Genomic DNA, 24,108 nt, shown 5'->3' with positions numbered 1-24,108 from the left:
GTTTGAATCATAGAATCATAGAATTGGCCGGGTTGGAAGGGACCTCAGAGATCATCAAGTCCAACCCTTGATCCACTCCCACTGCAGTTCCCAGCCCATGGCACTCAGTGCCACATCCAGGCTCTTTGGAAAGATCTCCAGACACGGAGAATCCACTACTTCCCTGGGCAGCCCATTCCAATGTCTGATCACCCTCTCCAGAAAGAAATTCTTTCTCATCTCCAACCTAAACCTCCCCTGGCACAACTTGAGACCCTGCCCTCTTGTCTTGCTGAGAGTTGCCTGGGAAAAGAGCCCAACCCCCCCCTGGCTCCAACCTCCTTTCAGGGAGTTGTAGAGAGTGATGAGGTCTCCCCTGAGCCTCCTCTTCTCCAGCCTCAACACCCCCAGCTCCCTCAGCCCTTCCTCACAGGAATTCTGCTGGATCCCTTCACAGCCTCCTTGCTCTTCTCTGGACCTGCTCCAGCACCTCAATCTCCTTCCTAAACTGAGGGGCCCAGAGCAGTATCTGTTCTATTATCAGCACTATCCTGAGGTGCTTTTGGAATTCATGGCAAAGGTGTCACCTTCCCTTATATCCTCACCCTGTCCTTCTTGATGCTGCTGTTTTTGTTGAGTCAGAGGAAGCCTGGACAGCAATGGGTGATGGATGCCTAAATTACAGGTATAGCAATCCCACAGCAACTGAGCATCATCCTGATCAAGGCAGCTGGAATAAAATCACCTACAGGGAGCTGAACTAACCTGAGGATTCTCCCCAGCACAGCTCCAGGAGAGCAAGGCACTGGTGGAGAAAGATGAAGTTATTCCACATTTTTGGATTTATATATTTCTGGTCAGTCTTTGGGGGCACAGCAGTTTCACATGATTTTGGGTCTCCATATCTGGAGTTTATACTGGTAAGTTCCCTAAATTGTTTGCCTAGCCATGCCTCTCATTAGGGGAAACCTGCTGGGTTTATACATGAAAAGCATGAAGGTATTAAAAAGCCTGTAACAAAGATTTTGCTTAAATTAGAAAGCTGAAGTTAAGCTGGCACAAAAATATACCAGTTGTATCCTAAGAGATTGTGAACCCATTAAAAAGAACAGTAAATAAGATTAACAAAGTGTTCAATGAAAACCATGTACAGGTTGTCAGAAAACTGTTCCTAATTGCAGCTGAAATGCAAACTTACATTTATCTCTGTCTCCCCAGTGAAGTGGTTTAGGAATGGTCTGCCCAGGATTTAAAAAAAGAAGTAAAAAAATGAAAAAAAAATTAAAAACTGAAGTAAACTCTTAGGTCATTCTGCTTTTCTTGCCTCTGCTTTTGCTGAGGTTTATTGGTTCAACTGTTATTGTTTTGTTTTCAAGCTTTTCTTAGTGTTACTCTGGTGTTTTGCAGCTTTCAGCAGGAATATTTCTAAAGTAGTCATGCACCTATGAGCAGATTTTTTTTTTAATCCATAGAGACTGTTTCAAAAGTTATTGTCATGCAGTTATTGCTATATTAAATGATATAAACCACCTAGGACTTTATTCTCAGTGTTTATCTTAATTATTGGCTATGTTTCTACAATGATCTTGTGACCGATTTAACTGTAAACTCCAGAAGATGCAGTGTAACAATGTATTTGCTCTGATTCAAGAAAAACAATGCAAAAATGAAGACAAACTGGCTTTTTCCTCTCCTTTAAAAAAGTTACCATGTTTCCTACTACAGCTGGGCAGGAATGGAAAGCTGCATGGTGATTCTGTGATTGAAGAAAAACCAAAGAAAAGCGAAATAATTGAACAGCAACCAAGATGACAGACTAGAGAGCTGGGCCGATTCCAACGGGATGAGGTTCAACAAGGCCAAGTGCCGGGTCCTGCACTTTGGCCACAACAACCCCATGGGGAGCTCCAGGCTGGGCACAGAGTGGTTGGAGAGCAGCCAGGCAGAAAGGGACCTGGGAGTCTGCATCGACAAGAAACTGAACATGAGCCAGCAGTGTGCCCAGGTGGCCAAGAAGGCCAATGGCATCCTGGCCTGTATCAGAAACAGCGTGGCCAGCAGGTCCAGGGAGGTGATTCTGCCCCTGTACTCAGCCCTGGTGAGGCCACACCTCGAGTACTGTGTCCAGTTCTGGGCCCCTCAGTTTAAGAAGGATGTAGAGGTCCTGGAACAGGTCCAAAGGAGGGCAACCAGGCTGGTGAAGGGACTCGAGCACAGGCCCTATGAGGAGAGGCTGAGAGAGCTGGGGCTGTTCAGCCTGAAGAAGAGGAGGCTCAGGGGAGACCTCATTGCTGTCTACAACTACCTGAAAGGAGGCTGTAGCGAGGTGGGAACTGGACTCTTTTCACAGACGACCTTCAACAAGACAAGAGGACACAGTCTTAAGTTGTGCCAGGGGAGGTTTAGGTTAGATATTAGAAAGAATTTCTTCACGGAGAGGGTGATCAGGCTATGGAATGGACTGCCCGGTGAGGTGGTAGATTCTCCGTCCCTGGAGACATTTAAAAAAAGACTGGATGTGGCACTCAGTGCCATGGTCTAGCAACTGCTCCAGTGGGTCAAGGGTTGGACTAGATGATCTCTGAGGTCCCTTCCAACCCGGCTAATTCTATGATTCTATGATTCTATGATTTCCATGCCAGCTGCCACCTAAGTGTTCAAGGCTTTAAGAAAAGGGAGAGCACTCAGATATTTACTGTTTGTCTGTCTCAGTTTTCACTGGGAAGCAACCACAGAAAGGATCAAGGTGTCTCTATCCCTGGCTGCACCAATTTTGGCTACAAAATACTCAGGATTGTGACCTGGCACAACACCAGGGCAGGCACCCTGTGAAAGGGTAGCATGGGATAAGCAGATGTGACAATAATATTTGTCACCGTTTGGTACAGGATAGCAGAAGGACAGACCCCAGCCTGTACACCCCCTCCAGATCTACTATAGCCCAGATTTTTAGAAATATTTTACCAGAACTGCTCTGATGATATTACAAGAATTGGGAACTTTACCATCAGTTTCACTGGTTTACTAGCATCAGATTTTAGTGAGTTACCACATCTCCAGAGTCAAAATCCTCTTACAACATGAAGACTTAAAGCAATACTTGCAAACTGTGAAATAATTTATGATTACTACTAATTTATTACTATTTTATAAATACCCAAAGTAGACTAACTTATAACTAATTGTCCTAAGAAACAATTCAGGGTAGTAGTTCCACCTCAATGTTTAAACCTCCTTACCCAATGCTTTTTCCTACTTTATTCACTATCAAAGCCAACCCACCTGACTCCATAAACATATTTTACCACTTATTTTCCCATTTTTAGTTCTTCTCATGAATACACTGTGCTCTCTGGATTCTTTTCTTCATTTATTCCATAATATCATAATTTTCTTCCATTCCATAATTCTGTTGTTTTGTAGAATGAATATGATTAATATTGAAGGCATGTCTACTATGAAGGAGAAAATCAGGAATTGCCATTACCATGTTAAAATCTTCATCTTGAAAATGTTGCTAATTATAATACAGTTTTGGTAGCTTTAATATATATTAAGATAATTATTCCCTGGTTTCTCATTGCTAAATGGTCATCTATTTGATGACCATCACTTTTATTTAAATATTCTCTTGCCTTCACCTATATCAGACAGATGTTTTGGCATTCAGTAACAGAAATTAACTGGTAATCATCTAACAAGATGAATTTTACAATATAAAAAGAAATGTCATGATGCATCAGTAACACACTAAAAAAAAAACCACTAAAAAACAAACAAACAAACAAATTGGATTTTAATTAATTCCTTGACTCTAGGGAAAATATATTTAGGTGTTACCTACATACTAATTATAAATATTTTGTTTAAAATGTCTTCATTGGTGATGATTCTTAGAAACCAAATTTTAAGATGATTCTTAGTCCAAACCAAAAATTGATTAAAATATTTCTGATCTAAAAGACAGTTCAATATAGACTGTAGAATAGTCTATAGAATAATCTATAGACTAGGCTATAGAATATATTTGAGTCTTTCCTTGTTTTGCAGTAAGAAACTAATTGGCATGAATATGGGTTGCTTGGAAGAGTTTCTCATTGAACACTGAGGATTAAATTTAGTTCTTAATTTTCTTCTCTGCTTAACTTCTAAAGTATGTAATACCTCTACTGTTTGTTTTGGAAGGACATTGTGTAAGTAATACAGAAATTCAATTTTTTTTCTTTTAGCTTTATATATATTGGAGTTTTTTGTCTCTGTTGTGTTGACCAATGGAGAGATAATAATATAATGCCACAATATTTTTTAAAGATCTTAAAACCAGGTTTTAAGGACAACATAGTGTACATATGAGCTCTGTAAATTATGTTTTGCATAAACAGGGTCCTGTGTAACCCAGACAATATGTTGGTCTTTCAATAAAGTGGAACACTGTAAAGAAACACATTTTTTAGCTTTGATATCAAGACCTTATCAGTGACCCTTCAAGGGTAGCACTGCCATTCTTTCATCCATTGGGGATTTTTTCTTCCAGGCTTCTTGCAAGAACACACAATTTCTGAAAGCAGAGAAACCTGGCTCTGTTTTGACCAGATGCAGGAAAAGTTTCCTTAAAAATGCTTTCTGTGAAGCTACTTTTTTCTTGCTCTGGCAAAGGGTAGAAAAGCACCCTGTGCTGGGTTAGGAACTGGCTGGAGGGCCGGGCCCAGAGAGTGGTGCTGAACGGGGCTGCATCAAAATGGCGGCCGGTCACTAGTGGTGTCCCCCAGGGATCAGTGTTGGGCCCAGTGCTGTTCAATATCTTCATTGATGATTTAGATGAGGGGATTGAGTCCATCATCAGCAAACTCACAGATGACACTAAGCTGGGGGGAGTGTGGATCAGCTGGAAGGCAGGAGGGCTCTGCAAAGGGACCTGGACAGCCTAAAGAAGAGGAGGCTCAGGGGAGACCTCATCACTCTCTCCAACTCCCTGAAAGGAGGTTGGAGCCAGGGGGGGGTTGGGCTCTTTTCCCAGGCAACTCTCAGCAAGACAAGAGGGCAGGGTTTCAAGTTGTGCCAGGGGAGGTTTAGGTTGGAGATGAGAAAGAATTTCTTTCTGGAGAGGGTGATCAGGCATTGGAATGGGCTGCCCAGGGAAGTAGTGGATTATCCGTGTCTGGAGATACTTAAAAAGAGACTGGATGTGGCACTCAGTGCCATGATCTAGCAACCGCAACGGTGGTTCAAGGGTTGGACTTGATGATCTCTGAGGTCCCTTCCAACCCAGCCAATTCTATGATTCTATGATTTAGAAACAAGTTTTGAAAATTCTCTTTTTTTTTTTTTAACAGTTCTGGGTTTGTATTCCTAAGGAGCCAGATCCTTCACGGGTGTAAATTTGTGTTTCACAAGAGCCTGGAGTCTGCCTTGTTTACATTAGTGAAGGATCTTGTCCAGTACCAAATGTGCAGCCTGACATTTGAATGGAACTGCAATTAGCAGCCTTGGTTTTGGTTAACTTTATTTAGCACCTTATCTTCCCGCAGCATTCTTGTCTGAGTACCAGTATCAACCATGAACTCGACACGGCTCTTACTGGTTCTGTTCTATTTCGGGCTAGAAGGTAAAAGAGAAAAAGGGCACTCTGGATCCAAGAGCACCCTCTTCTTTCGCTCTGGGAATAGAAGCTGTTAACTAATTGGTGTAATGAAGGCTCTTATTACCCTGACAAATGGATCCACACCACAGTTAAGTCACAAATTACTCGAATACACAGAGAAAATTATCCAAGCCCTCAAAATAACCTGGTTTTAATGGCCAAACGCATACATCTTTCCACAAAGACAATGTTTTGTGTGTTGATGAGAGACCCAACTCCCAGAGAATGCAGAACTGTTCATTTGCATCCTACAATTTGCCTGATTACTTGGCTATTTGCTCCCTTACTTTACACCACGGACTGCAACTGGGCCCTTAGTGCTGGCTTTTTGCATTAAAAAGACCCTCCTGGAGGATCCCAAGCCTGGCAGAGCCCTCTTGCTTCCAGATGCTCAAATTCCACAAAGAAAAAAAATAGATGGAGCAGCAATCCCCGGAAGGCTCTGGTGGTCCTAAACCTGAGATGAGTGCTTATCCTTCTCAAGGGGCCAGGGAAACCCCACAGCATTTAGTCCCCGGAGATGGCGAGTGGGCTGAGAAGGGGGAAATCGAGCTGGGCTTCTTCCACGCTTCTCCCCACTCCACCGCGTCCCGCCGCGCAAGGGTGAGAAGCCACCTCTGCTCAGCCACGTCGGTGACAGAGGGACAGCTCAAGGGAGAGTGACCTGACACGGAGAGGGGATCCAGCTTCCAGCCCAGGCTTTCTGCCCGTCCTGCATCTCCCGGGTCTCAGGGGTAGTGCCCTGCAGCAGGTGCAGCCCTGGCTGCAGCACCCCGGGGGTGGGGGTGAGGCTGAGGGGACGCCCCGGTTCCCCCGCGGAAGTGGCGCACGGAGCCGCCGCTCAGCACCTCCCGGCGGCCGGCACCGGGAATGCGGGGCGGCCACGGCTTCCCCTCACCTTTCCCGGTCGGGAGCCGCCCCCAAGGGGGCCGGGCTGTGTGTGCCGGCGGGACAGAGGGAGAGAGAGCCCGGTGCCGGCCCGCAGCTTCCCAGGGCAGCGCAGCTCCTGACACCACCGCGCAGCGCCAGCCGGAGCCGTTCCAGCCATGTCCTCCAGCTCCCCGCCGGGCGAGCTGAAAAGCCGGAGCCTGGGCCGGCTGTCGCTGCCCAGGAGAGGTAGCATGAGTCCCAGTAAGAAATCCTCGGCTCTGGAGCTGGCAGAGAGCGCTCCGAACGCCCACTACGCTCCCCTCTCCGCCGCTCAGGGTGCGCAGCCGCCCGCGGGCTCCAGCCGGGAACCGGAGCGAGCGCTGCGCCTTAAGAACGAGGTGGTGGTGGTGAACGCCGACTGCCCCCGGCCCCCCGTCAGCCTCGACCCCCGCGTCTCCATCTACAGCCTCCGCAAGCCCCTGCTGAGCCGCAGCAACATCCAGGGCAGGGTCTACAACTTTTTGGAGCGACCCACGGGCTGGAAGTGCTTCGTGTATCACTTCACCGTGTGAGTATTCACCCCGGGGCCACCTGCTCCGCTCCAGATTCCCGTTACACCGCTTCTCCCGGCAGCCCCGACGGCCCCGCTGCTCCCCCCGATTCACGCCCGCCCGGAGCCGGGAAGCAGCGCGGCCGTCGGTGCGAGGGGCTCCCGGTGCTGCCCCTCATGCCTGCCCCCCCCTCCTCTCCTTCCAGCCTGGGGTGACCGCTCCGAGCAGCCTTAGCCCCTCACCCCATCTCGGGGCTAATACTGAGCCGCAGGCAAGTGGAAAAGTTCTTGGAGTATCCGCTCCATGTGGAGCTGCGTGTGACGGGCGGGGGTGCACAGGGATGTTAGGAAGTGGCTCCAGGAGAAAGCGGGATGTTGTGGAAGGCTTCCATGACCCTTGAGCAACTTAGATGTGTTAAATGTAGGTAATGAGGTCAGGCAGAATCCTGATGCTTATTTCACCTATGCACAAGCACGCAGTTATCTATAAGGTTAAGAGAAGTGTTGTACATCCTTGTTACAAGGGCTAGAGGTAAATACATTTAACAGTCAAACTCCTTAGTAAGACAAAAAGCCTGATATAAATAAGTTTTTATAACCTAATCGTTGGATTCTGATTTTAAATTCTTATTCTAAGCAACTATTAAATTTTGTCTGTTGAGGATTTTGTGCTTGCATTTCACATTTGAGGATTCTGGAATCTTCAGTCGGGTAAGTGGTACCAACTGTGTTTTAGTGGAGAGGAAACAGCTGTGATCTGAATGGGTTTAATTGGAAGTGACTGTGCACACCTGTTGAGATAATTGTGGGCTCCATTCTCTTTAGAGTTATGATAATGCTGTTAGATAAAACAGCTGATGACCATAATTATGAAGTATCTAATAGTTGGGATTCAACAATCATAGAATCAATGTAAAACACTTGCAGAAACAGGAGTTCTCTTTTAATTCTTCTCTGAGAAGGAGTTTTAGGCAGCCATCTTTTATGATTTCTGACCTCTTTCAGGTGTCTCTAATCATGTATAGAAGGGGCAATTAGGGACAGGTGTCTCTATGTATAGAAGGTACAATTAGAGACAGGTGTGCCTAATTTTCTATAGAAGGGGCAGTAAATTGTGCTCAGTATCCTCTGTAAACCTTAACGGTGGGCCTAGCAAAAGCCTAAAATTAAAAAAAAACCCACCACAACCTTCTAGGTCCCTTTTCTCCTTGCAAGTATTGGCAGTCTGGCTTAATCCTATCTGTGCAAGAATTAAGGATTTGTCATTCTACTGTAGGAAAGAGGTTGTAACACATCCAGGAGGCCATTCCCTGTGTATCCCCCCAATATGTGCTTATCCATGGCTTAGCCCAAGGGTTTCCCCTCTTTCCAGAAGCCCTTTTCTGACACAGGGATGAATGACAATGGTAGTGGGTATTCTCATGCCTCTAGTAAGCACTGTGCAAAGTCTTTCTCTTAAGGTTCTGAAGAGGCAGAACAAGGTACTCACAGTTTCCTGTATTTCTTGCAGGTGCCATGTGTGCATTTTAAGTCTCACTCTTGATTTTTACCAGCAGATGTAGCTGAGTCAGTGTTGTCCTCAGCCACCCCAAGCTGTCTTTATATCCGTGGTAAATAAGCCTGCACTTTCTGTGCCCATGAAATAATGCTAGAAGTTATTCATCTTTGGTCCATACCTCTCCAACTCTTTGAGCTCCTACAGCAACTTTTTGGGATGCTTGCTTTCCACTGCCCCAAGGGGTGCTCTGTTAGTACAGCCCCTGCCAGGCAGATGCTGAGTCCTGGGTGGATTAATGGTTACTAAGAAGCAGTATTTAGTTACTACCAACTGAAAGGTTTGATCCAGAGAAGGTGGTGTCCCAGCCTGTTCTCTGGAGGATGTGTGATACCTGTTTTATTTTTTATTTAGCATGAGGCTTCCTAACTTTTTGCCAGCAGCTGCTTACAAGTGATGGGCTGCAGAGTTAAAAAGGACTCAAAAGACACCTGCCCCCGTTTTTTTCCTCCCCCCATATGTGCCATTCTCTCCCATAGGAGGAAGTATCATGGTTATCTGTTGCCAGCATCCAAACAGATATTCATAGAGTGCCCAGTTGAGTTTTACCTTGTGGTGTGCAAGGACCCTGGTGGTTTTCCCTCCTGCTGAAATGGGATTTGATGTAATTCACTTGATGTCTTTTTGTGATTCCTTCTGCTTTATTCTGGGGGCTTTCACTTGCTTGGGAGGTCTCGGTCACTATCCTTAAGGTTCAAAGGGGAAGGAAAGGGAACAGGAGTGGTGTTAAATCAGGGCATAAAACCCAAATCTGCCAAGATCCAGCCCAAAGACAGGAGCGACCAGCACTGTGAGGGTCTTTTCTATGTTCTACCTTGTGTGAAGTGTGTGGCTGTGTTCTTAACCATATGCTGGAATATTACATTTAGCCACAACTCTTCAAATAAGAATAGAACTTTTTCTGGACCTATATCTCTGGCTGGTAGCTGAAACACTGTTTATCACGGATTAAGAGCTACTGATTGCCTGTCACACCCTTTTCCTGCTCAGGAATCTTAGTCAGTGGGATCTAGAATGCTAATAGCTGAGAACTGATATTCAGGACTGATTTTTCTCAGTTTTATAACACGTAGAAAAGACAAGGCAAACACCAAGCTTTAATTCACAGAGCTGTGTTGGTATGTTTGTCTCACACTGTTTAGTTTGCTGTATGTTTTGGGGTTTAGCAAAGCCCCTTTTATACCCCTTTTATCTAAAGGATGGAATCTGGTTATTTTGCACAGCCATATAGGCTTATAAGACAAATTACTTGTTTACTTCTGAAGTGTCATTTCTTTCAATAGGCATCTGAAGCACCTGTTGTCCAAGATGCAAAATGTATATTCTTTCTCTCTTATCTATGATTTTATTTTTCCAGGCTCACTGAGTATCCCAGTCCCTGATTAAATCACTTGAATTCTGCACAGTTCTCTGTCTTGTCTTCATTTGCTCAGATTAAAGAGCAGAAAAATCTCGAGTGAGCAGGATAAGAACTGAACCATTGTACTTCATTTATACTAGATTTTTTTACAGGCTGTGGGAATAGTCTCTAGGGTGAAAAAGGAATGGGGAATTGGCTATAAATTTACCACTCAAAAAAAGCATATCTAAAAATGCTCTTAGGATAGAAAATTTGATTTCAGCTACGTGACTTGGTTTGATGTTGTATTAACTTTCACTTAAATAGATGATGTATAGCATAGTGTACACTTAATTCTCGTGCAAGTGAATTGTGCTCAGTAGCTGAAGACTTAGATTTGTGGCTTCTGCAAACACAACTGGTGGTTGCTTGGAAACTTGGATTTGGCAAGCAAGAGTTTGCCTTGTGCTATGGCTGTGTGTAGGGTAATGTCCTGCCAGGGCCACCAAACCACCCTGGGCTGGCAGAGGTGAGGAAAAGCCTGAGTGCCACTGTTCTCAGTGCCCTTCAGAGCTAGGGCATCTTATCACACTTATCAGAGTCGTGCACCTTGGGATAGTGGCTTGGAGAGGTGAAATGTTCTGTGGCTTGAAGGAACCAAATTTTCAGGCTCTGTGAAGTAGAGAGACAAGAGAAGCTTAAATTCTGTCCTCAGAGTGACCTGCTTGAAATCTTGGGACTCTGTCCCAGTGTAGGAAATGACTTTTAAATTAAAAGTAAGTGAAGTTTTCTGATATTTAAAAAATCCTTTTAGTGCACGAGGGAAGAGCTTCTCACCCTCTGTCAGGGGTTTAAAATAAAACATGGTAAAATATGACTGAAGACACTGAAATGATGAGCTTTCTGGTGATTTCTTAGCATGGCAAAGAATGACTTCAAGCAACATGAACTGCATGTTGCCTCCCTGCATGCTTTGAGGTGTTGGCTGCAAACAGAGGGAGCAATTTGGAACCCAATGGAGCATTGTATGGCAGCTCTCTCCTTTGTTGCCCTGCAAGATAATCAGCTTCTATCTTATCTTTGTATTCCTGTACCTGGTTCAATTTATTTTGCCTTTGTATACGTTTGGCTTTATCAGCAATGATTGGCGTTGAGTTTGTTCCAATCCCAAGATGTTTACAGAAGTTTGGGCTGGCTGGTGGTTGAGATTTGGGAGAGCAAGCTCTTAGAAGTGTGGCTGCAGGTGTTTGCAGGCAAAGATAAGAAGCAAGGGTAGATAAGAGTATTCCAGTTGCATGTGTATCAGAACTTACAATACTCAGTTATTAAAGGCAATGCAGTGTTTACACAGTGCAGTTTCCATAAAATACTGCGAGGAAGAAGCATGAATCCAACTTAAAATCCCCCTTTTGCCATGTTTCCATATGTACTGCAAACCTGCTGGTTCATACTTGGTGTGTAAAGTGTTGAGGAAAGAAACCATAAAATAAGGAGCTTGCATGTGCTCACACGTGATTTGAGTTTTCTTTCAGACCGAGTGCTAAAAGGCAAAGCAAACTTAGTACTCTGTTTTGGACATGCACACTGGGGTGATTTCTGTGGCTTGGAGTCAGACTTTCAGATGATTACTTTCAGTTTTAAAAAGGATGTTTAAATCCTTCAAAATAAACATAGAATTTCCATGTGGAAGGTAAGAAAACTCATCTGATTAGAATCATAGTCCTGCAGTCAGTGGCAGGAAGACCCAGGTTTAGCTTCTTTTTTGTCTCAGGACTGAGGCATTTTAGTTGAGGTCAAGTTGCCCCCCTCACCTGAGCATTTTTGAGAGGTTGGTTGTACTTCTTGTCATGCAGAGGCTGATGTGCTCAGATGTTTTATTTATATGATTTTTGTCTCTGAGCTCCTGTTCCCTGCACCCAGCATTTGGGACTTCCAGGAGCCCAGTCCTCCCATCTCTTCATGCTCAACACAATCATAATGATGTGAATCTGTCACTATCACTTCACTTTTGTTTTGAGAGTTGTGCAGTAGCTTATACAGATTTTCGAGGTTGCACACATGCTTAATGGCTACAATTAAAAAAAATGAACTGGAAAGAAGCTGACAACTGTAGGTTTGTTTGTTTTTTTTTCCCTTCCCTCTCATCCCTATTCCATAGTCCAGCATCTTGGTTTGCAGCAGAGAGAACATCTTTGCAGCCTCTGTGTATCTGTCCACATGCCTGGTAATAGTTTTAGCTGAGACAAAACGGGATTGGAAGTCCAACTTTCTATATTCTTAGAGAAAAGGGAAGACCTTTTGCCTGTCCCACTATCCTAGCTGAGCATATAAACCAGTGTGCTAATGTTCAGGACTTGTTGCAGGTCAGCCCCGTTTGCTCCCCACCTAGACCCTGACACTTTGAGTCAAATTTTGGATAATTTTGGATACAGGTGAGGTGAAGAACTGACTTGAAGGTTCTGCTGCTCCTTAGTTCTCTGCCAAGTGTCCCAGTGTAGCCCCTGAGCTACAACATTGCATGAAGGTTTTTGGGACTTGTGATTCAGTGAGACAGAATTCAGGTTGGTCAGGAGACAGCTTTGCCTTGTGCCCTGGTTTCCAATTGGTAACTTGACAGAAGTTTCATTTTTGCTGGAATTTTCATTTTGTATTTCTGGCCTGTGCCTAAGACCAGTCCAAGTCTGGGCCAAGCAGACCTCAGGAGTGACAGTGTGGTTGCAGGTCAAGCATTTATCTCTCCTGGTGAGCTGAAGTTCTCAGCAGGAAAAGAAATATAGATACCAACACCTGTGTAATTGACTAAAAATGAAAAAAAAAAAAAAAGCTGCATGAAAGCAGTGAGTTCCGTGGGGACAAAACAGCCTTTGTAATATTACTGATATTTAGGTTTTAGACTAACCAAAGCAGAGGGCTGTGCAATTCTGAACACTGAGTGGAGACAAATTGTCTGCAGTGTGGAAAACTTTCAGCAGAATACACACAGAAAAGTTACAAGTTCATTAAATTTGGGCAGGCTTTCCAGGGGGCAGAGCCCTTCTCTCTTTTCACATCACCCTTCCACTGTAAAATTTTACCTCTTTCTCTGGTGTTTGCTTTCCTCCAGGAAAAGAATTATTCTACCTTGAAAAGTTGCACATGAATAATCTTAAGAAATCCAGTAAGTGCAGTATTCACGTTTCTGTGTATCTGTCAAATGGTTGGTTGGGCAATCCTGGCACGTTTCCTGGTGCTGGCCCTTCAAGTGCCAGGAAAAAAACGTGCAAGGCTGTGTAGATAGGGCCTCTTTGAAAATCTTCAGTGCTGCTGAATCAAGGCTGGAGTTGATATTCAGCTGCAGTGAACTCATTAGGCTGGGTTCCAAATGCCTGAGCATTGGATGTGTCACAAACAGAGCCAGCAAAGGCTGTAAGGGACTATGCACAGTGCTTCCCTGACTTGAAACCTGGCAGTCCCTCCTTCATTTTGCCTTTTAATAGATTGTTTAACGTGCATTAGTGACTGAATGCAAAAGCTGTGAGCTGGGTTCATTCAGTCCCAGATGGAAAACAGTGCCTTGTTTGGGGGGCAAGGTGTTTTCTGCTTGCCACCAAGAGCTCCAGCAAGTTTTAAATGCTTTGGAAAGTTGCCAGCTGCAAAGCAGGCTGATGGGTAGGCTGAGTTACAGGAGAAGGATGTGTAGGTTGGGGAGTTTTTAGGGAAGGTACTGGCTCTCCTCATCCTGTCATGCTTCATGTGGCATAATGGTCTGGGAGAACTATTATAGTAACAGTCATGATAAAGTCTGCAGGCTTCCACTATGGTAGTAGCTACTTTAAAGTAAAAATATGTGTATGTATATATATATTTAATAATGGAGGGAGTGCTCAGTGCTTTAGCAGTCAAACTTTGTTTTACTGTATGCTTTTTTTTTTATGTTATTTTTTTGGGGTCATTTTAACAGCTGTTTGTTTGTTTTTATAGGAAGCTCTAAAGCTGCTCTAATTCCTGCCAAACAAGGGATAAGTTCTCTGCAAGCACCTCTCCAGTCCTCAGTGTGAGCACAAACTGGTGGGCAAAGAAAACCACTTGAGAGTTAGAGCAGCTTTAGGACATACCCAGGGTTTTCACCATCTCACCATCAGTTTTGTTGTGGATTTCTAAGAATAACTGGTACTCCCTCTGTCCTTTCCTGTGTTTTAAACTGGGAAAGAACACAGACTTGTCCCCTCTGTTTGGACCAGAATCTGGTTGTGCTTGTGGGAAGCTGCTCATTGCCAGGCAGCAGCCTTGAAATGGCACAAGGAGATTGTGCTAGCTTGGATATCTATGATACCAGTGCTCAGAAATCATCACTTTCCTCTGCAAATGTACTCTGTGAAGTCTTGGAAATGTATTTAACTTTTTTTTTCCAGTTTTTAACAATATTTTTATCACAGCCTTAATATTACTTAACTCTATAGGGGTTAGATAGGGAAGGAAATTGGGTTGCAGTTGGGAACAGAATGTAAATGATGGGTCAGGTTATTTCCCTGGGTTCTCTCCAGAGGTACTGGGTTTAATAGCAGAGGCATGGGAGTGGAGGCAAAGCTTACAGAACCCTTACTCAGCCCTAGTACAACAAAGGCTGCAGTCTTTACAGTGAGAGCATCTTCCTTCTGCAAGATAAGGAATTGCCTTCAAAGGACACATTTGTTCCTGCAGCAGCTATCCCCTGCCCAGTGGAACTGTTGGCTCAAAAGGGTCTGGAATTATCTGGCCTCTTCATTTTCCCAATAACCCTTGAGGGGTTCTCAGTCCAGCTGTGATCTGAAGGTGCCTCATCTGTAAGGATGTTGACCAATAGAGCAAAGGATGCAGGAAAGAGTTGCTGCTGGTAATCTCATGGTTACACCCTTCAAATGCCTCTGCCCATTTATCTGTGTTGGGCAATGAAGATAGGGGACAGAGACAAGAAGAAAGATCTTCCATCCTGTGGCTTCAAAAAAAGGATGCCCTGTGCTGGCTGTGTTAAGAACCAGTGGTGTTTATGTTCTGTAACACAAAGGCATTACAGGGCCTTTACAGACTTCTGCAAACAGTTCTTGATTTTTAGTTTCCTAACGTTCTTCCTTCATAGATTTAGTGGAGATTATTTGATTTGTTTTTCACTCCTCTCCGAGAAGCCTCTGAACCTGAAAAGGAGGAAATAAATAAATGTGTATTCTCTTAGTGTGGATAAACTTCATGTGGTTGTGTGCTGTTATCTTATCCATGACCCAGAAAGTTTTGATAAAGGATTATCTGAGTACTTCACCCAAAATAAGTCTGCTCACTTGATGTTTTTTATGTCAACAGGTCATCCAGCATCCTAGCACTGAACGCTCTGAACTCTGTTCCAGCAGTATGTAAAGTATGACAGGCACAGACATCTCAGTTGGTCTTACATGGGCATGTTATTTGTGTGCCTTTGTGTTCTGTTCATTCAAGACATGGTGTTATGATCTTCTTTGGACAGTTTTGTGTTTGAACCAGAGAAATGAGAAAAATGCTACAAGAATGTTGAAGGCTTTTAGGTTCTGCAGGTTTTGCAGCAAATGCAAGGCTGTAGCTGTGGTAATGACAGCCCTTTGGGGCATGTGAATTGCTTGATTCACTCATTGTCAAGCACTAAGGTTATTTCTTTCTGACTTCTGTGGCAGTTTCTTGTGTGGCTTTAATATAAAATGTGCATTCATCAAGTCTCACTGCAGAGGGAGACTGGAAAATTGAGCAGAGTGTGATAAGTGATGCTCTGTGAGAAGGGAAAACCTAAAACTTCAGTGTGTGGTATCTGAAAGAGCAAAAGGACACTATCTCTTGGGTGAAACAGTGTAGATAACATTCAAGCAGGTTTTCATACTAGTTTTTAGCTTCTGCTGAGGTGGGCTCCTTTAGCTGAGGAGTTTTATATCTAATATCTTTTCAAACAAACATTTAAGGAAAACTGCATGTGGGCTGTGTTTATCTTTATTGGAATGAAGTATGGGAAGTGATTATTCTTCTTGAGAGATTCTGCTGGAAACTACCTAGCAAGTAACTAGACTACTTCTAAGCACTTGGAGGAAATCTACAACATATATTAGGAGTCAACATGGATTTGTGAAAATCCAATAATCTGCCAGTTTAATTTCAGACCAAGATGGAGTAAAGGGGCTGTGGTTAGAAGAGAATGAGATGTTGCCATATGCATCCTTTATCAGACTCTTGGTAACTTTTCTAGCTTATTGATGGAATATGCTTTGTTGATGAAGCTGGAAGTTTGTATTTCAGCAGAGGTGTAACTCAGCTGAAAAAAACAACCAAGCTGGGGGAGGAAAAGAGCCACCCAAGGAGTAGAGAACATACTGGGAGGAAAGGTAGTTTTGTATAACCACCAAGAGTGGGAGACTTGAAGTCTTCAAATAAAGACTGTCCTAGGTAGGAGGAAAGAGATCTGTTCTTTATGTTCAGATGAATTAGATAAGAAGTGATGGTCTTTAAACATACTCTGAATTTTTCTTGTCTTATGGGAGGGATAGCAAAGCAATGACCTGCATTGCTTGCCTGTTGAGTCTCCTCTCTGTAAGGCTTTCAGCACAGGCTGGGCAAATATTTATGAGAGTTCATTTAGGTGTAAGTGATCCTGCTGTGGGACAGGTGGCCAGGACTCTGGGTTCACACTGTGAAAGGAATATTGTGCAGATCCTGGGAGCTGGGCAATTTTCTTAACCTTGTAACACTTGAATTCTCCTGCACTGGGCATGTCTTGTGTGTAAGGTGGAGGGCTGGTGCTCTTCCTGTCCCCAGCCTTTCTTTTTCTTCCCCTCTGCTTATCTCATGTTACTTCAAACCAAAACCTTCTATGAGTTTTTTGAGAACAGGTTTGTTAAGGGTGCCACCTTCTCTGCTGGTGGTGGCATTTTACAGGTATTTTTCTGGCCTTGGAGCTACCTGTGATGGCCAAATTCCTTTGAATCTGGGGGCTTCAGCTGCATGGATGCCCAAAGGATGCTCTTTAGGTGCTTTCTTTGCTCATCCTTCCAATACACTTGCAGCAAGATGGAGTCAACTTTTAATGTGTTGCTCCTGTAATAACAAGAACTCCACTGGAGAAAAACTTCCAGGTTTTTCTCTCTTCCTGTTGAAACTCATGAAATATCATGGATTATTAGCTGAGTCCACCACATCTGAATTCTATTACAGCCTGATTTAATAGTGAAGCAGCTGATGGAAATCTAGCAGATTGTGGTGGGTGGGTGGCTCCTCTCACAGAGCAAAGAAAAATGACCCTTGTCTCAGGGTTTCAAAGGAGATGTCTGGCTGTTTACTCTCTTGGTATCCTAATCCTTAGCAATGATAACCTTATTGCTGAAGGAAAGATGCTGCATGCTTGGGTACCTCTAAGTGGATCTATACCTTGGCCTCACTATAGGGAAGTTCTGAAAGCATCCTGGTTGTTAGATTTTTCCTCTATCTGTGAAATTTGGTCTGCATTGTTCTCTCCTGTTTTGGGGTTTTGTCCATCTCAAAGTAGTTTCCCAGCTTTTGGGGAATGGACTAATTATTTTGCACGGGGTTTTTATTGGTGTTAATGCCAGCCCTTTTCTGGTACCCCCTTTTGTAAGGGAGAGACTCATGAGTGAGAATGCTATTGAATAGATTCCCTTGTATCTCGGGGTCAACGGGTTGCAAGAACTTTCTAATTTCGGCATGAAAGGAGGTGTCAACCCATCTAGGACTTAACAGAGCTGGATGATCTCATCCACAAGTGATGGGTGATAAGTGTGCCCTTGAAAATCCATAAGAAGGACACTCTGTGTCTCTCAGCCTTTGAGTATCATTTTAACTGCAGATTATTTTATGAGCAATACTTTCCTGGTGGCATGGGACTGTTTTTATGAGACTCTTTTAGGCTTTTTAGTAGTCCAAAAGCCATCTCTAAGATATCAGCAGTCTCCCTGAAAGTCAGGTTAGTGGGATTATCAAGAAGACAAGTCCCCCAGCATCAAGAACTGTGTTCTAACAGGTGAACTGGTGTCAAACTGGCCTCTCTCCTGCTCAGTCATCAGGGTTAATTGCCAGTGACCTTCAGCTTGCTGGTGGCTGGGCCTTGGCCAGCTCTGATGTACCCAGGGGCAGGACTTGCTTTAACCATAGAATCATAGAATGGGCTGGGTTGGAAGGGACCTCAGAGATCATCAAGTCCAACCCTTGATCCACTCCCCCCGTGGTTCCCAGCCCATGGCACTCAGTGCCACATCCAGGCTCTTTTGAAATATCTCCAGACACGGAGAATCCACTACTTCCCTGGGCAGCCCATTCCAATGCCTGATCACCCTCTCCAGAAAGAAATTCTTTCTCATCTCCAACCTAAACCTCCCCTAGCACAACTTGAGACCCTGCCCTCTTGTCTTGCTGAGAGTTGCCTGGGAAAAGAGCCCAACCCCCCCCTGGCTCCAACCTCCTTTCAGGGAGTTGGAGAGAGTGATGAGGTCTCCCCTGAGCCTCCTCTTCTCCAGCCTCAACACCCCCAGCTCCCTCAGCCTCTCCTCACAGGATCTGTGCTCGAGTCCCTTCACCAGCCCAGTTGCCTCCTTTGGACCTGCTCCAGCACCTCAATCTCCTTCCTGAGCTGAGGGGCCCAGAACTGGACACAGGACTCGAGGTGTGTCCTCACCAGGGCTGAGCACAGGGGCAGAATCCCTTCCCTGGACCTGCTGGCCACGCTGTTCCTGATCCAGGATGCCAGGATGCCATTGGCCTTCTTGGCTACCTGGGCACACTGCTGTGCGGACACAGCAGGTGCTGCCTGGTGGCAAAAACTTGTGTGATGCTTCATGGCAGATAACCTCTGGCTTTCTCAGTAATCCCCATTGCTGTGAAGCTGAAATAAACCAGAGAACACTGGCATTTCTCTGCAGGGTTTGAGTTAATGCAGGATCTTTAAGATCTTTCACAAGACTGCAGAAATGAAGTAGATGTGTTTTTGTGTGGTTCTCTCAGCTGAAGATTTCTGAGATGATGAAAATCCACCCAGTCCACTTTCGTTCCTTCTTTCCCACATGAATTTGTCTGCACTGAATTCTGTATTTGAGAGGGAGTTGAAAGGAAAGATAAACCTTTCGTCAGATAAACTCCTGTCCTGAGAGAGGGAACACCACATGGGCTCACTTGCCAAATATGACAAGGCACCAGTGTTACTCAGCTTATGGTGAGGTATCTCTGTATTCACAGAGGATGAATACTCCATGTAATTTATGTATTTCTGCAGCCTCTGATTACTGTTTAGTGACCACCTTTCCCTTCTGTGTAAATTTTTGGAGGCAAAAAAAAACCAAACACAAATTCATGTTCTAAGTATTCTTAAGTATTTTTTCTCATTAAAATTATTATTATTAAATATTATAAAATTATTATTAAAGATAATTAACCAGAATAAGACCTGTCTGCAACACTGAGATTACCACCTGCCTTATAAAATAAAACTATTAGAATAGGGCATGTCTTTTAAAAGGTAATTGTCCTCTGCTTTGACTTCAGTTTTTCTATATAATTAGGAGAGGCCATGGTAATGAAAGTAGTTTCTTCATTTGTCCTTGCTCTTCCATTTATTTTATGATAAACATGCTGAGGAATGGGTTGTTTTTTACAGGATACTTGTAGAGAAAGTATTAGTATTGCAGTGCAAGGAAGAGAGTCATGGGAAAGCCCAACGATTTTACACTTTCATTCCCAAAGTGTAGATGTGACTTCTTTACATTAATGAGCTGAAATAAGTTTGAATATATGGACTGAAGTAGAAAAAAATAGTCCAGACACTAAGGAATAAGGAATGTCTGTAAATTTATTTCTTCCTTGCATCTCCTCTGGGTTAACTCTACTTATTTCTTCCCATCATTTTGTCCACAGAAGTGGACAGGAAGCAGCTGGCTCTATCAGCACCTGAATGAAACAGTGAGATTTACTTGCAGCAGCTTTCTTCAAGCCTCATATCTCTGAGAAGCTTGATCCTAATCCAGATGGTTAAAAAAAAAATTAAAAAATTATCTCTGCTGTTCTCCTAGACCTACCTGTCGAGTTGCTGAGCTGTCACTGTCAGATCAAGCCAGATAAAGCTGTGTTAAATATGAAGGTAGAGGGGACCTATGTGCAAACTCTGCATTTGTGCCATCTGAGAGGGGGTGAGTTGGTTCTGACCCAAAAGCTGGATAGTCCCAGAAGTGCTAAAGTTGTGCCTGAAGCAGCAAACCCTGTGAAAAGCAGAGTACTGACAGTTCTAGCTGGTGTTGGGACCAAAGCTGGCACTGAGTCCCCCAGGAATAGTGATTACACCTAAATGAGTTGACATCAGTGCTGTGAATTCCAGCATCATCTTCTAGGGCAGGGATTTTCAAGCTTTTGATGCTTTTACAGCACCTAATGCTGTAGGATTCATGGCTCTAAGGTTAAGTGGCCCTACTGAGTTTCCCCTGCCCTGATCTTTCACTGTACCTTAGGGCACTTTGCTTTATTATCTCTGGGTTATTGGTAACTGCAGTGGCATCAGGAGCTACCAACAGCTGTAGCATGGATAAGGTTTGATCCTTCTTCCTCCCTGACCCACAAGTCAGGGTGGATTTGTAGGCTGTTTGTTCTACCTGGAGGGAATAACACAATCTGGCTGCTCTCTCCCCTGGCATCCAGGTCTGAAGCTGTTATCAGCAGTGCTGTGGCTCTGTGAAATCACAGTGGTGTTTGATTTAAGGGGAAACTGGCACCTCTCTGACAAGTGCTGGAATGTCCCAGACTGTCCTTGGGGTGCTGTTGGCATTTTTCATAGCAACAACCCCCCAGCCAGTAGCCTCAGTCATGGGCAAATAGCATCCAAGTGCACACAAGTTCTTATCTCCTGCTAGGCTGTGAATTCAGAAGAAGCCAAGACATAAAACTTCAGTGGCTGGCAATTCCTGTCCCACTGTCAGACTTGAAAAGAAGTCCTGAAGAACATGGACTTTTCAATTTTAATTGCTGGGCATTGGAGAGGGATTATTTGTTGAACCTCTATTAGCAGCTCAGGTTTACACTGTGTTTGGGAGATGCTTCTGACAAGCAATATTCTGCTGAATGGAAAATTAAATTCAAGGGAAATGCTTTGGTTTCAGGAAGAACTTAGGGCAATTGAATTCAAGAGGTCAATTAATGCAAAATGGAATTTGAAGAATGACTGGAGATGCACAGTGTCATGCTAAGAGGATGAAATTTAGCTGGTTTTCTGAACTTCTTTCCTAATTAAATATAGTTAACTAGGGAAAAAACATGTTGCTATCTTTTAAATACTTTGCATTACTGCTGTTACCTAATGTTTTGAGGTTGCATTTTTAACCATGGCATTAATGCTTATGCACTTATGCAAAAATAGAAGCTTCAAAGTTAATGCTCAATTAATGGTCCTATATTCAGAACCAAAATTCTTGCCACCTTTAGGGAACTGGGCCAGAGATAAAGAAAGTTTCAACAGCTGCATTAATGTTCTCAGATGGATTTTCCTGGGAGAGGTATCTTTCCATTTTTGAATTTAGCTTCTTGGATTTGAGCAGGCATCAGATCCCACGTGGGTCTACACCTGGATCCACAGAAATGAGCAGATGTGTAGGTTTGAGAAATGCCAAGCAAGAATTTGAAATGCAATGAAAATGCATCCGAGCTAATTTTAAACATAATAATAATAATAATAGAAGAATCCCTTGGATTTTTAATTTGAAAATTACTTTGGATCTGCAGCTTTCAAAGAAGAAGCTGATATGAACCAAAAGCTTCACCTTGGTGCCCCAGCCCTGCTGCCTTGCCTAAACAGATAGGTGTGTATTTTTTCACTTCTCATTTATTATTATCTCATTCACTTCTTCTTTATTTTTCTTTTACTGTTGCCTTGAATTCGTTAGCTTTTATTTTTCTGCAATGAAATAGTGTTCACATTTCAAGGAAAACCTTTTGAAGTATTCACAATTCTAACCAGGGAATGGATTTGCATTTTTTTTCTTTGGACCAAGCAGTTCCTGCTATTCTTGAAGCAGGACTGGCCTTGTTAATAAAGACACCAGATCTCTGCTAGGTGATTACTATCAAATAACCAGTACAAAAATTCTGTAATGTCAACAGATTGACAACCAAATGCTTTCTGGTCTCTGGTGTTAAAATAAACCCAGAAGAGCAAACTTTTAATACTTAATACATGCCCTGTTTCTACACTGGAAAATCTGTCCCTACCAGATATGTAAAATATAAACCAAATGCATCTACATATCCAGTCTTGTTGGGCAGGAGACTTGCTGGGAGTTAAAAAATAGAAGCTCTGCAGAAGATATGGTGTATTTAGCTGTGAATATTAGTGTATATTCTAGAGGTGAACTGGCCAAATGTAGGCTTCTTTTAAAAAGGCACCAAGTCTTTCCATCCCCAGGCCTGTGCTGGTATTAGGTATTTTGTGATCTGTTTCAAGATGCTTGTGATCTGATCGTTTAAAACAGCTTCACTGGGGTTTTTGGGGGGGTTGTTTCATCTTCTTTTCTCCTGTGTGTGTGTGTGTGTGTCAGTGTTTACCACCAAACCCCATTGCTTCAGGGGAGAGGTTGCCAGGTGCCAAGGAAATCAAAAGAATAAATAACAGGGGTCATGCTGATGAAAACAGGGCCAGCAAACCCAAATGATGTGTGGCCTGCAATTTGGTCTCTATCTTCAGTGTCCATTTTCCTTCTGGGAGAGGATACTTTGGAAGAGAGAAGGGAAAACAAGCAGAAATGCAGCCTGGGTTTCATGATCAGACCTCCAAGAATATGCTCAGTTCAAGCAATTATGAGTTTTTTCCTTTAAGACAAATGATGCTTGTAAAAGGAGGCTTGAAAAAAAAGAGCTGAAAACTCCCCAAACTGTTTGATTAGATGACTGGTAGTATAGAGGTACATCTTAAGACTCCTCAAAATAGGCAAATGAGAAATAAATTAGTACTTAATGATTGTTTAAAACCTTAATTTGAAACACAAAACCTTTTTCTTTAATACTGTCAGTTTAACCTTGAAATAAATGCATGCTAATGATGAAAAAATCCTAATCAAATTATTTCACAGGATAGATAAGGTGAAAGTCATCCTTAGGGAAGTTGTACACAACTTGTGTTCCTCTAGAACTCTGAGTCTGCATTCAAGATAAGATAAACTCTTATATCTTTCAGCTGATGAGCAACAGCAAAAACCAAGTCACTCGGACTGAAACTAATAGAAAGGCCACCTCTAGGTTTTTAAAAATATATCCAGACCATTTCTGAGGGGAGATCACAGATAATCAATTCCCTATAGCTTCTTGAAGAAGCAGGACCTTAAATGTGTTCTTCCCAAGGCTACCTACTGTCCTCTAATGCCTTTTGTCCTGTGATCCCTAGAAGAAGACTTGAAAAAGTGTAGAAATCCCAGCACTCTCTAGCAAGTATTGTGGTGATGTTTTTCAGTGCCTCTCTTCTGCAGTTTTGTTGCTTTTCTTGGACTCCTGAGTCCCTCAGAAGAGACAGGATCTGTCTGTTCCTAGTGTGCCCATAGGATGTCTTGTTCAGTAGAGTCCCTGTGCTTCTTCATTGTCCTCTGTGTTTGCAAGTAATTTATCATAGTTTAGAAGTGTTTGTTTTGGGATTTATTTATTTTTCTTTATGACAGCAAAAATGGGATGGTGTATCAGAAAAGCAGCTCCATGTGTAACTGATAGACTCCTCCTTCAAAAAGGTCCCACTTTCTTCTGCTTGGTTTGCCATACCTGTAGTTCAGAAACAACCTGTTCGTCACACCTGTTGTTTAACAACCATTTCAGAACACCCGTTACACAGACATTACAACAGAGAGGAGCCTTTATCACCCATCTGGTGTTGCATTAAACACTTCTAGGAACCAGGATTAAATGTGGTACATGGTGACAGTCACACATTAAAAGTTTCAGATGTCCTTTTTTTGTGGTAACTTCTAGAGGTATTGATTGTTTGATCCTCTAACACCTTAAAAAAGTAAACAAGAGCTGTCTAAGAGCACTTAAATCTAGCAGCCATTCCTGGCAAAGCAGACTGTATTAATAAGCTTGGCACTCATATTTTATGGGTGTATTTTATTGTTTCTACATCTGCATTTGATTACCCAGAAGACTTGTAGCTTCCTGCCCTCTCAAGGTGGAAAACTCCACCA

General features: G+C 43.3%; 1 protein-coding gene across 3 annotated transcripts in view; it reads left to right on the top strand.

The window, feature by feature from the left end:
- The first annotated feature begins 6,592 nt into the window (after positions 1 to 6,592).
- The window catches only part of KCNQ1 (potassium voltage-gated channel subfamily Q member 1), a 316,467-nt gene continuing 298,951 nt past the window's right edge, over positions 6,593 to 24,108 (top strand). For all 3 annotated transcript variants that reach the window (XM_030451196.1, XM_030451195.1, XM_030451198.1), the window contains exon 1: positions 6,593 to 7,058. In XM_030451196.1, coding sequence (XP_030307056.1) covers positions 6,667 to 7,058 — 392 coding nt within the window. In that variant the 5' untranslated portion in view covers positions 6,593 to 6,666. The remainder of the gene's footprint in view (positions 7,059 to 24,108) is intronic.

The sequence above is a fragment of the Calypte anna genome, chromosome 5 (genome assembly GCF_003957555.1).
Source record: "Calypte anna isolate BGI_N300 chromosome 5, bCalAnn1_v1.p, whole genome shotgun sequence".
NCBI lineage: Eukaryota > Metazoa > Chordata > Aves > Apodiformes > Trochilidae > Calypte > Calypte anna.
The sequence above is the reverse complement of the archived record's forward strand: the minus strand, read 5'-3'. Positions and strand labels throughout refer to the sequence as shown.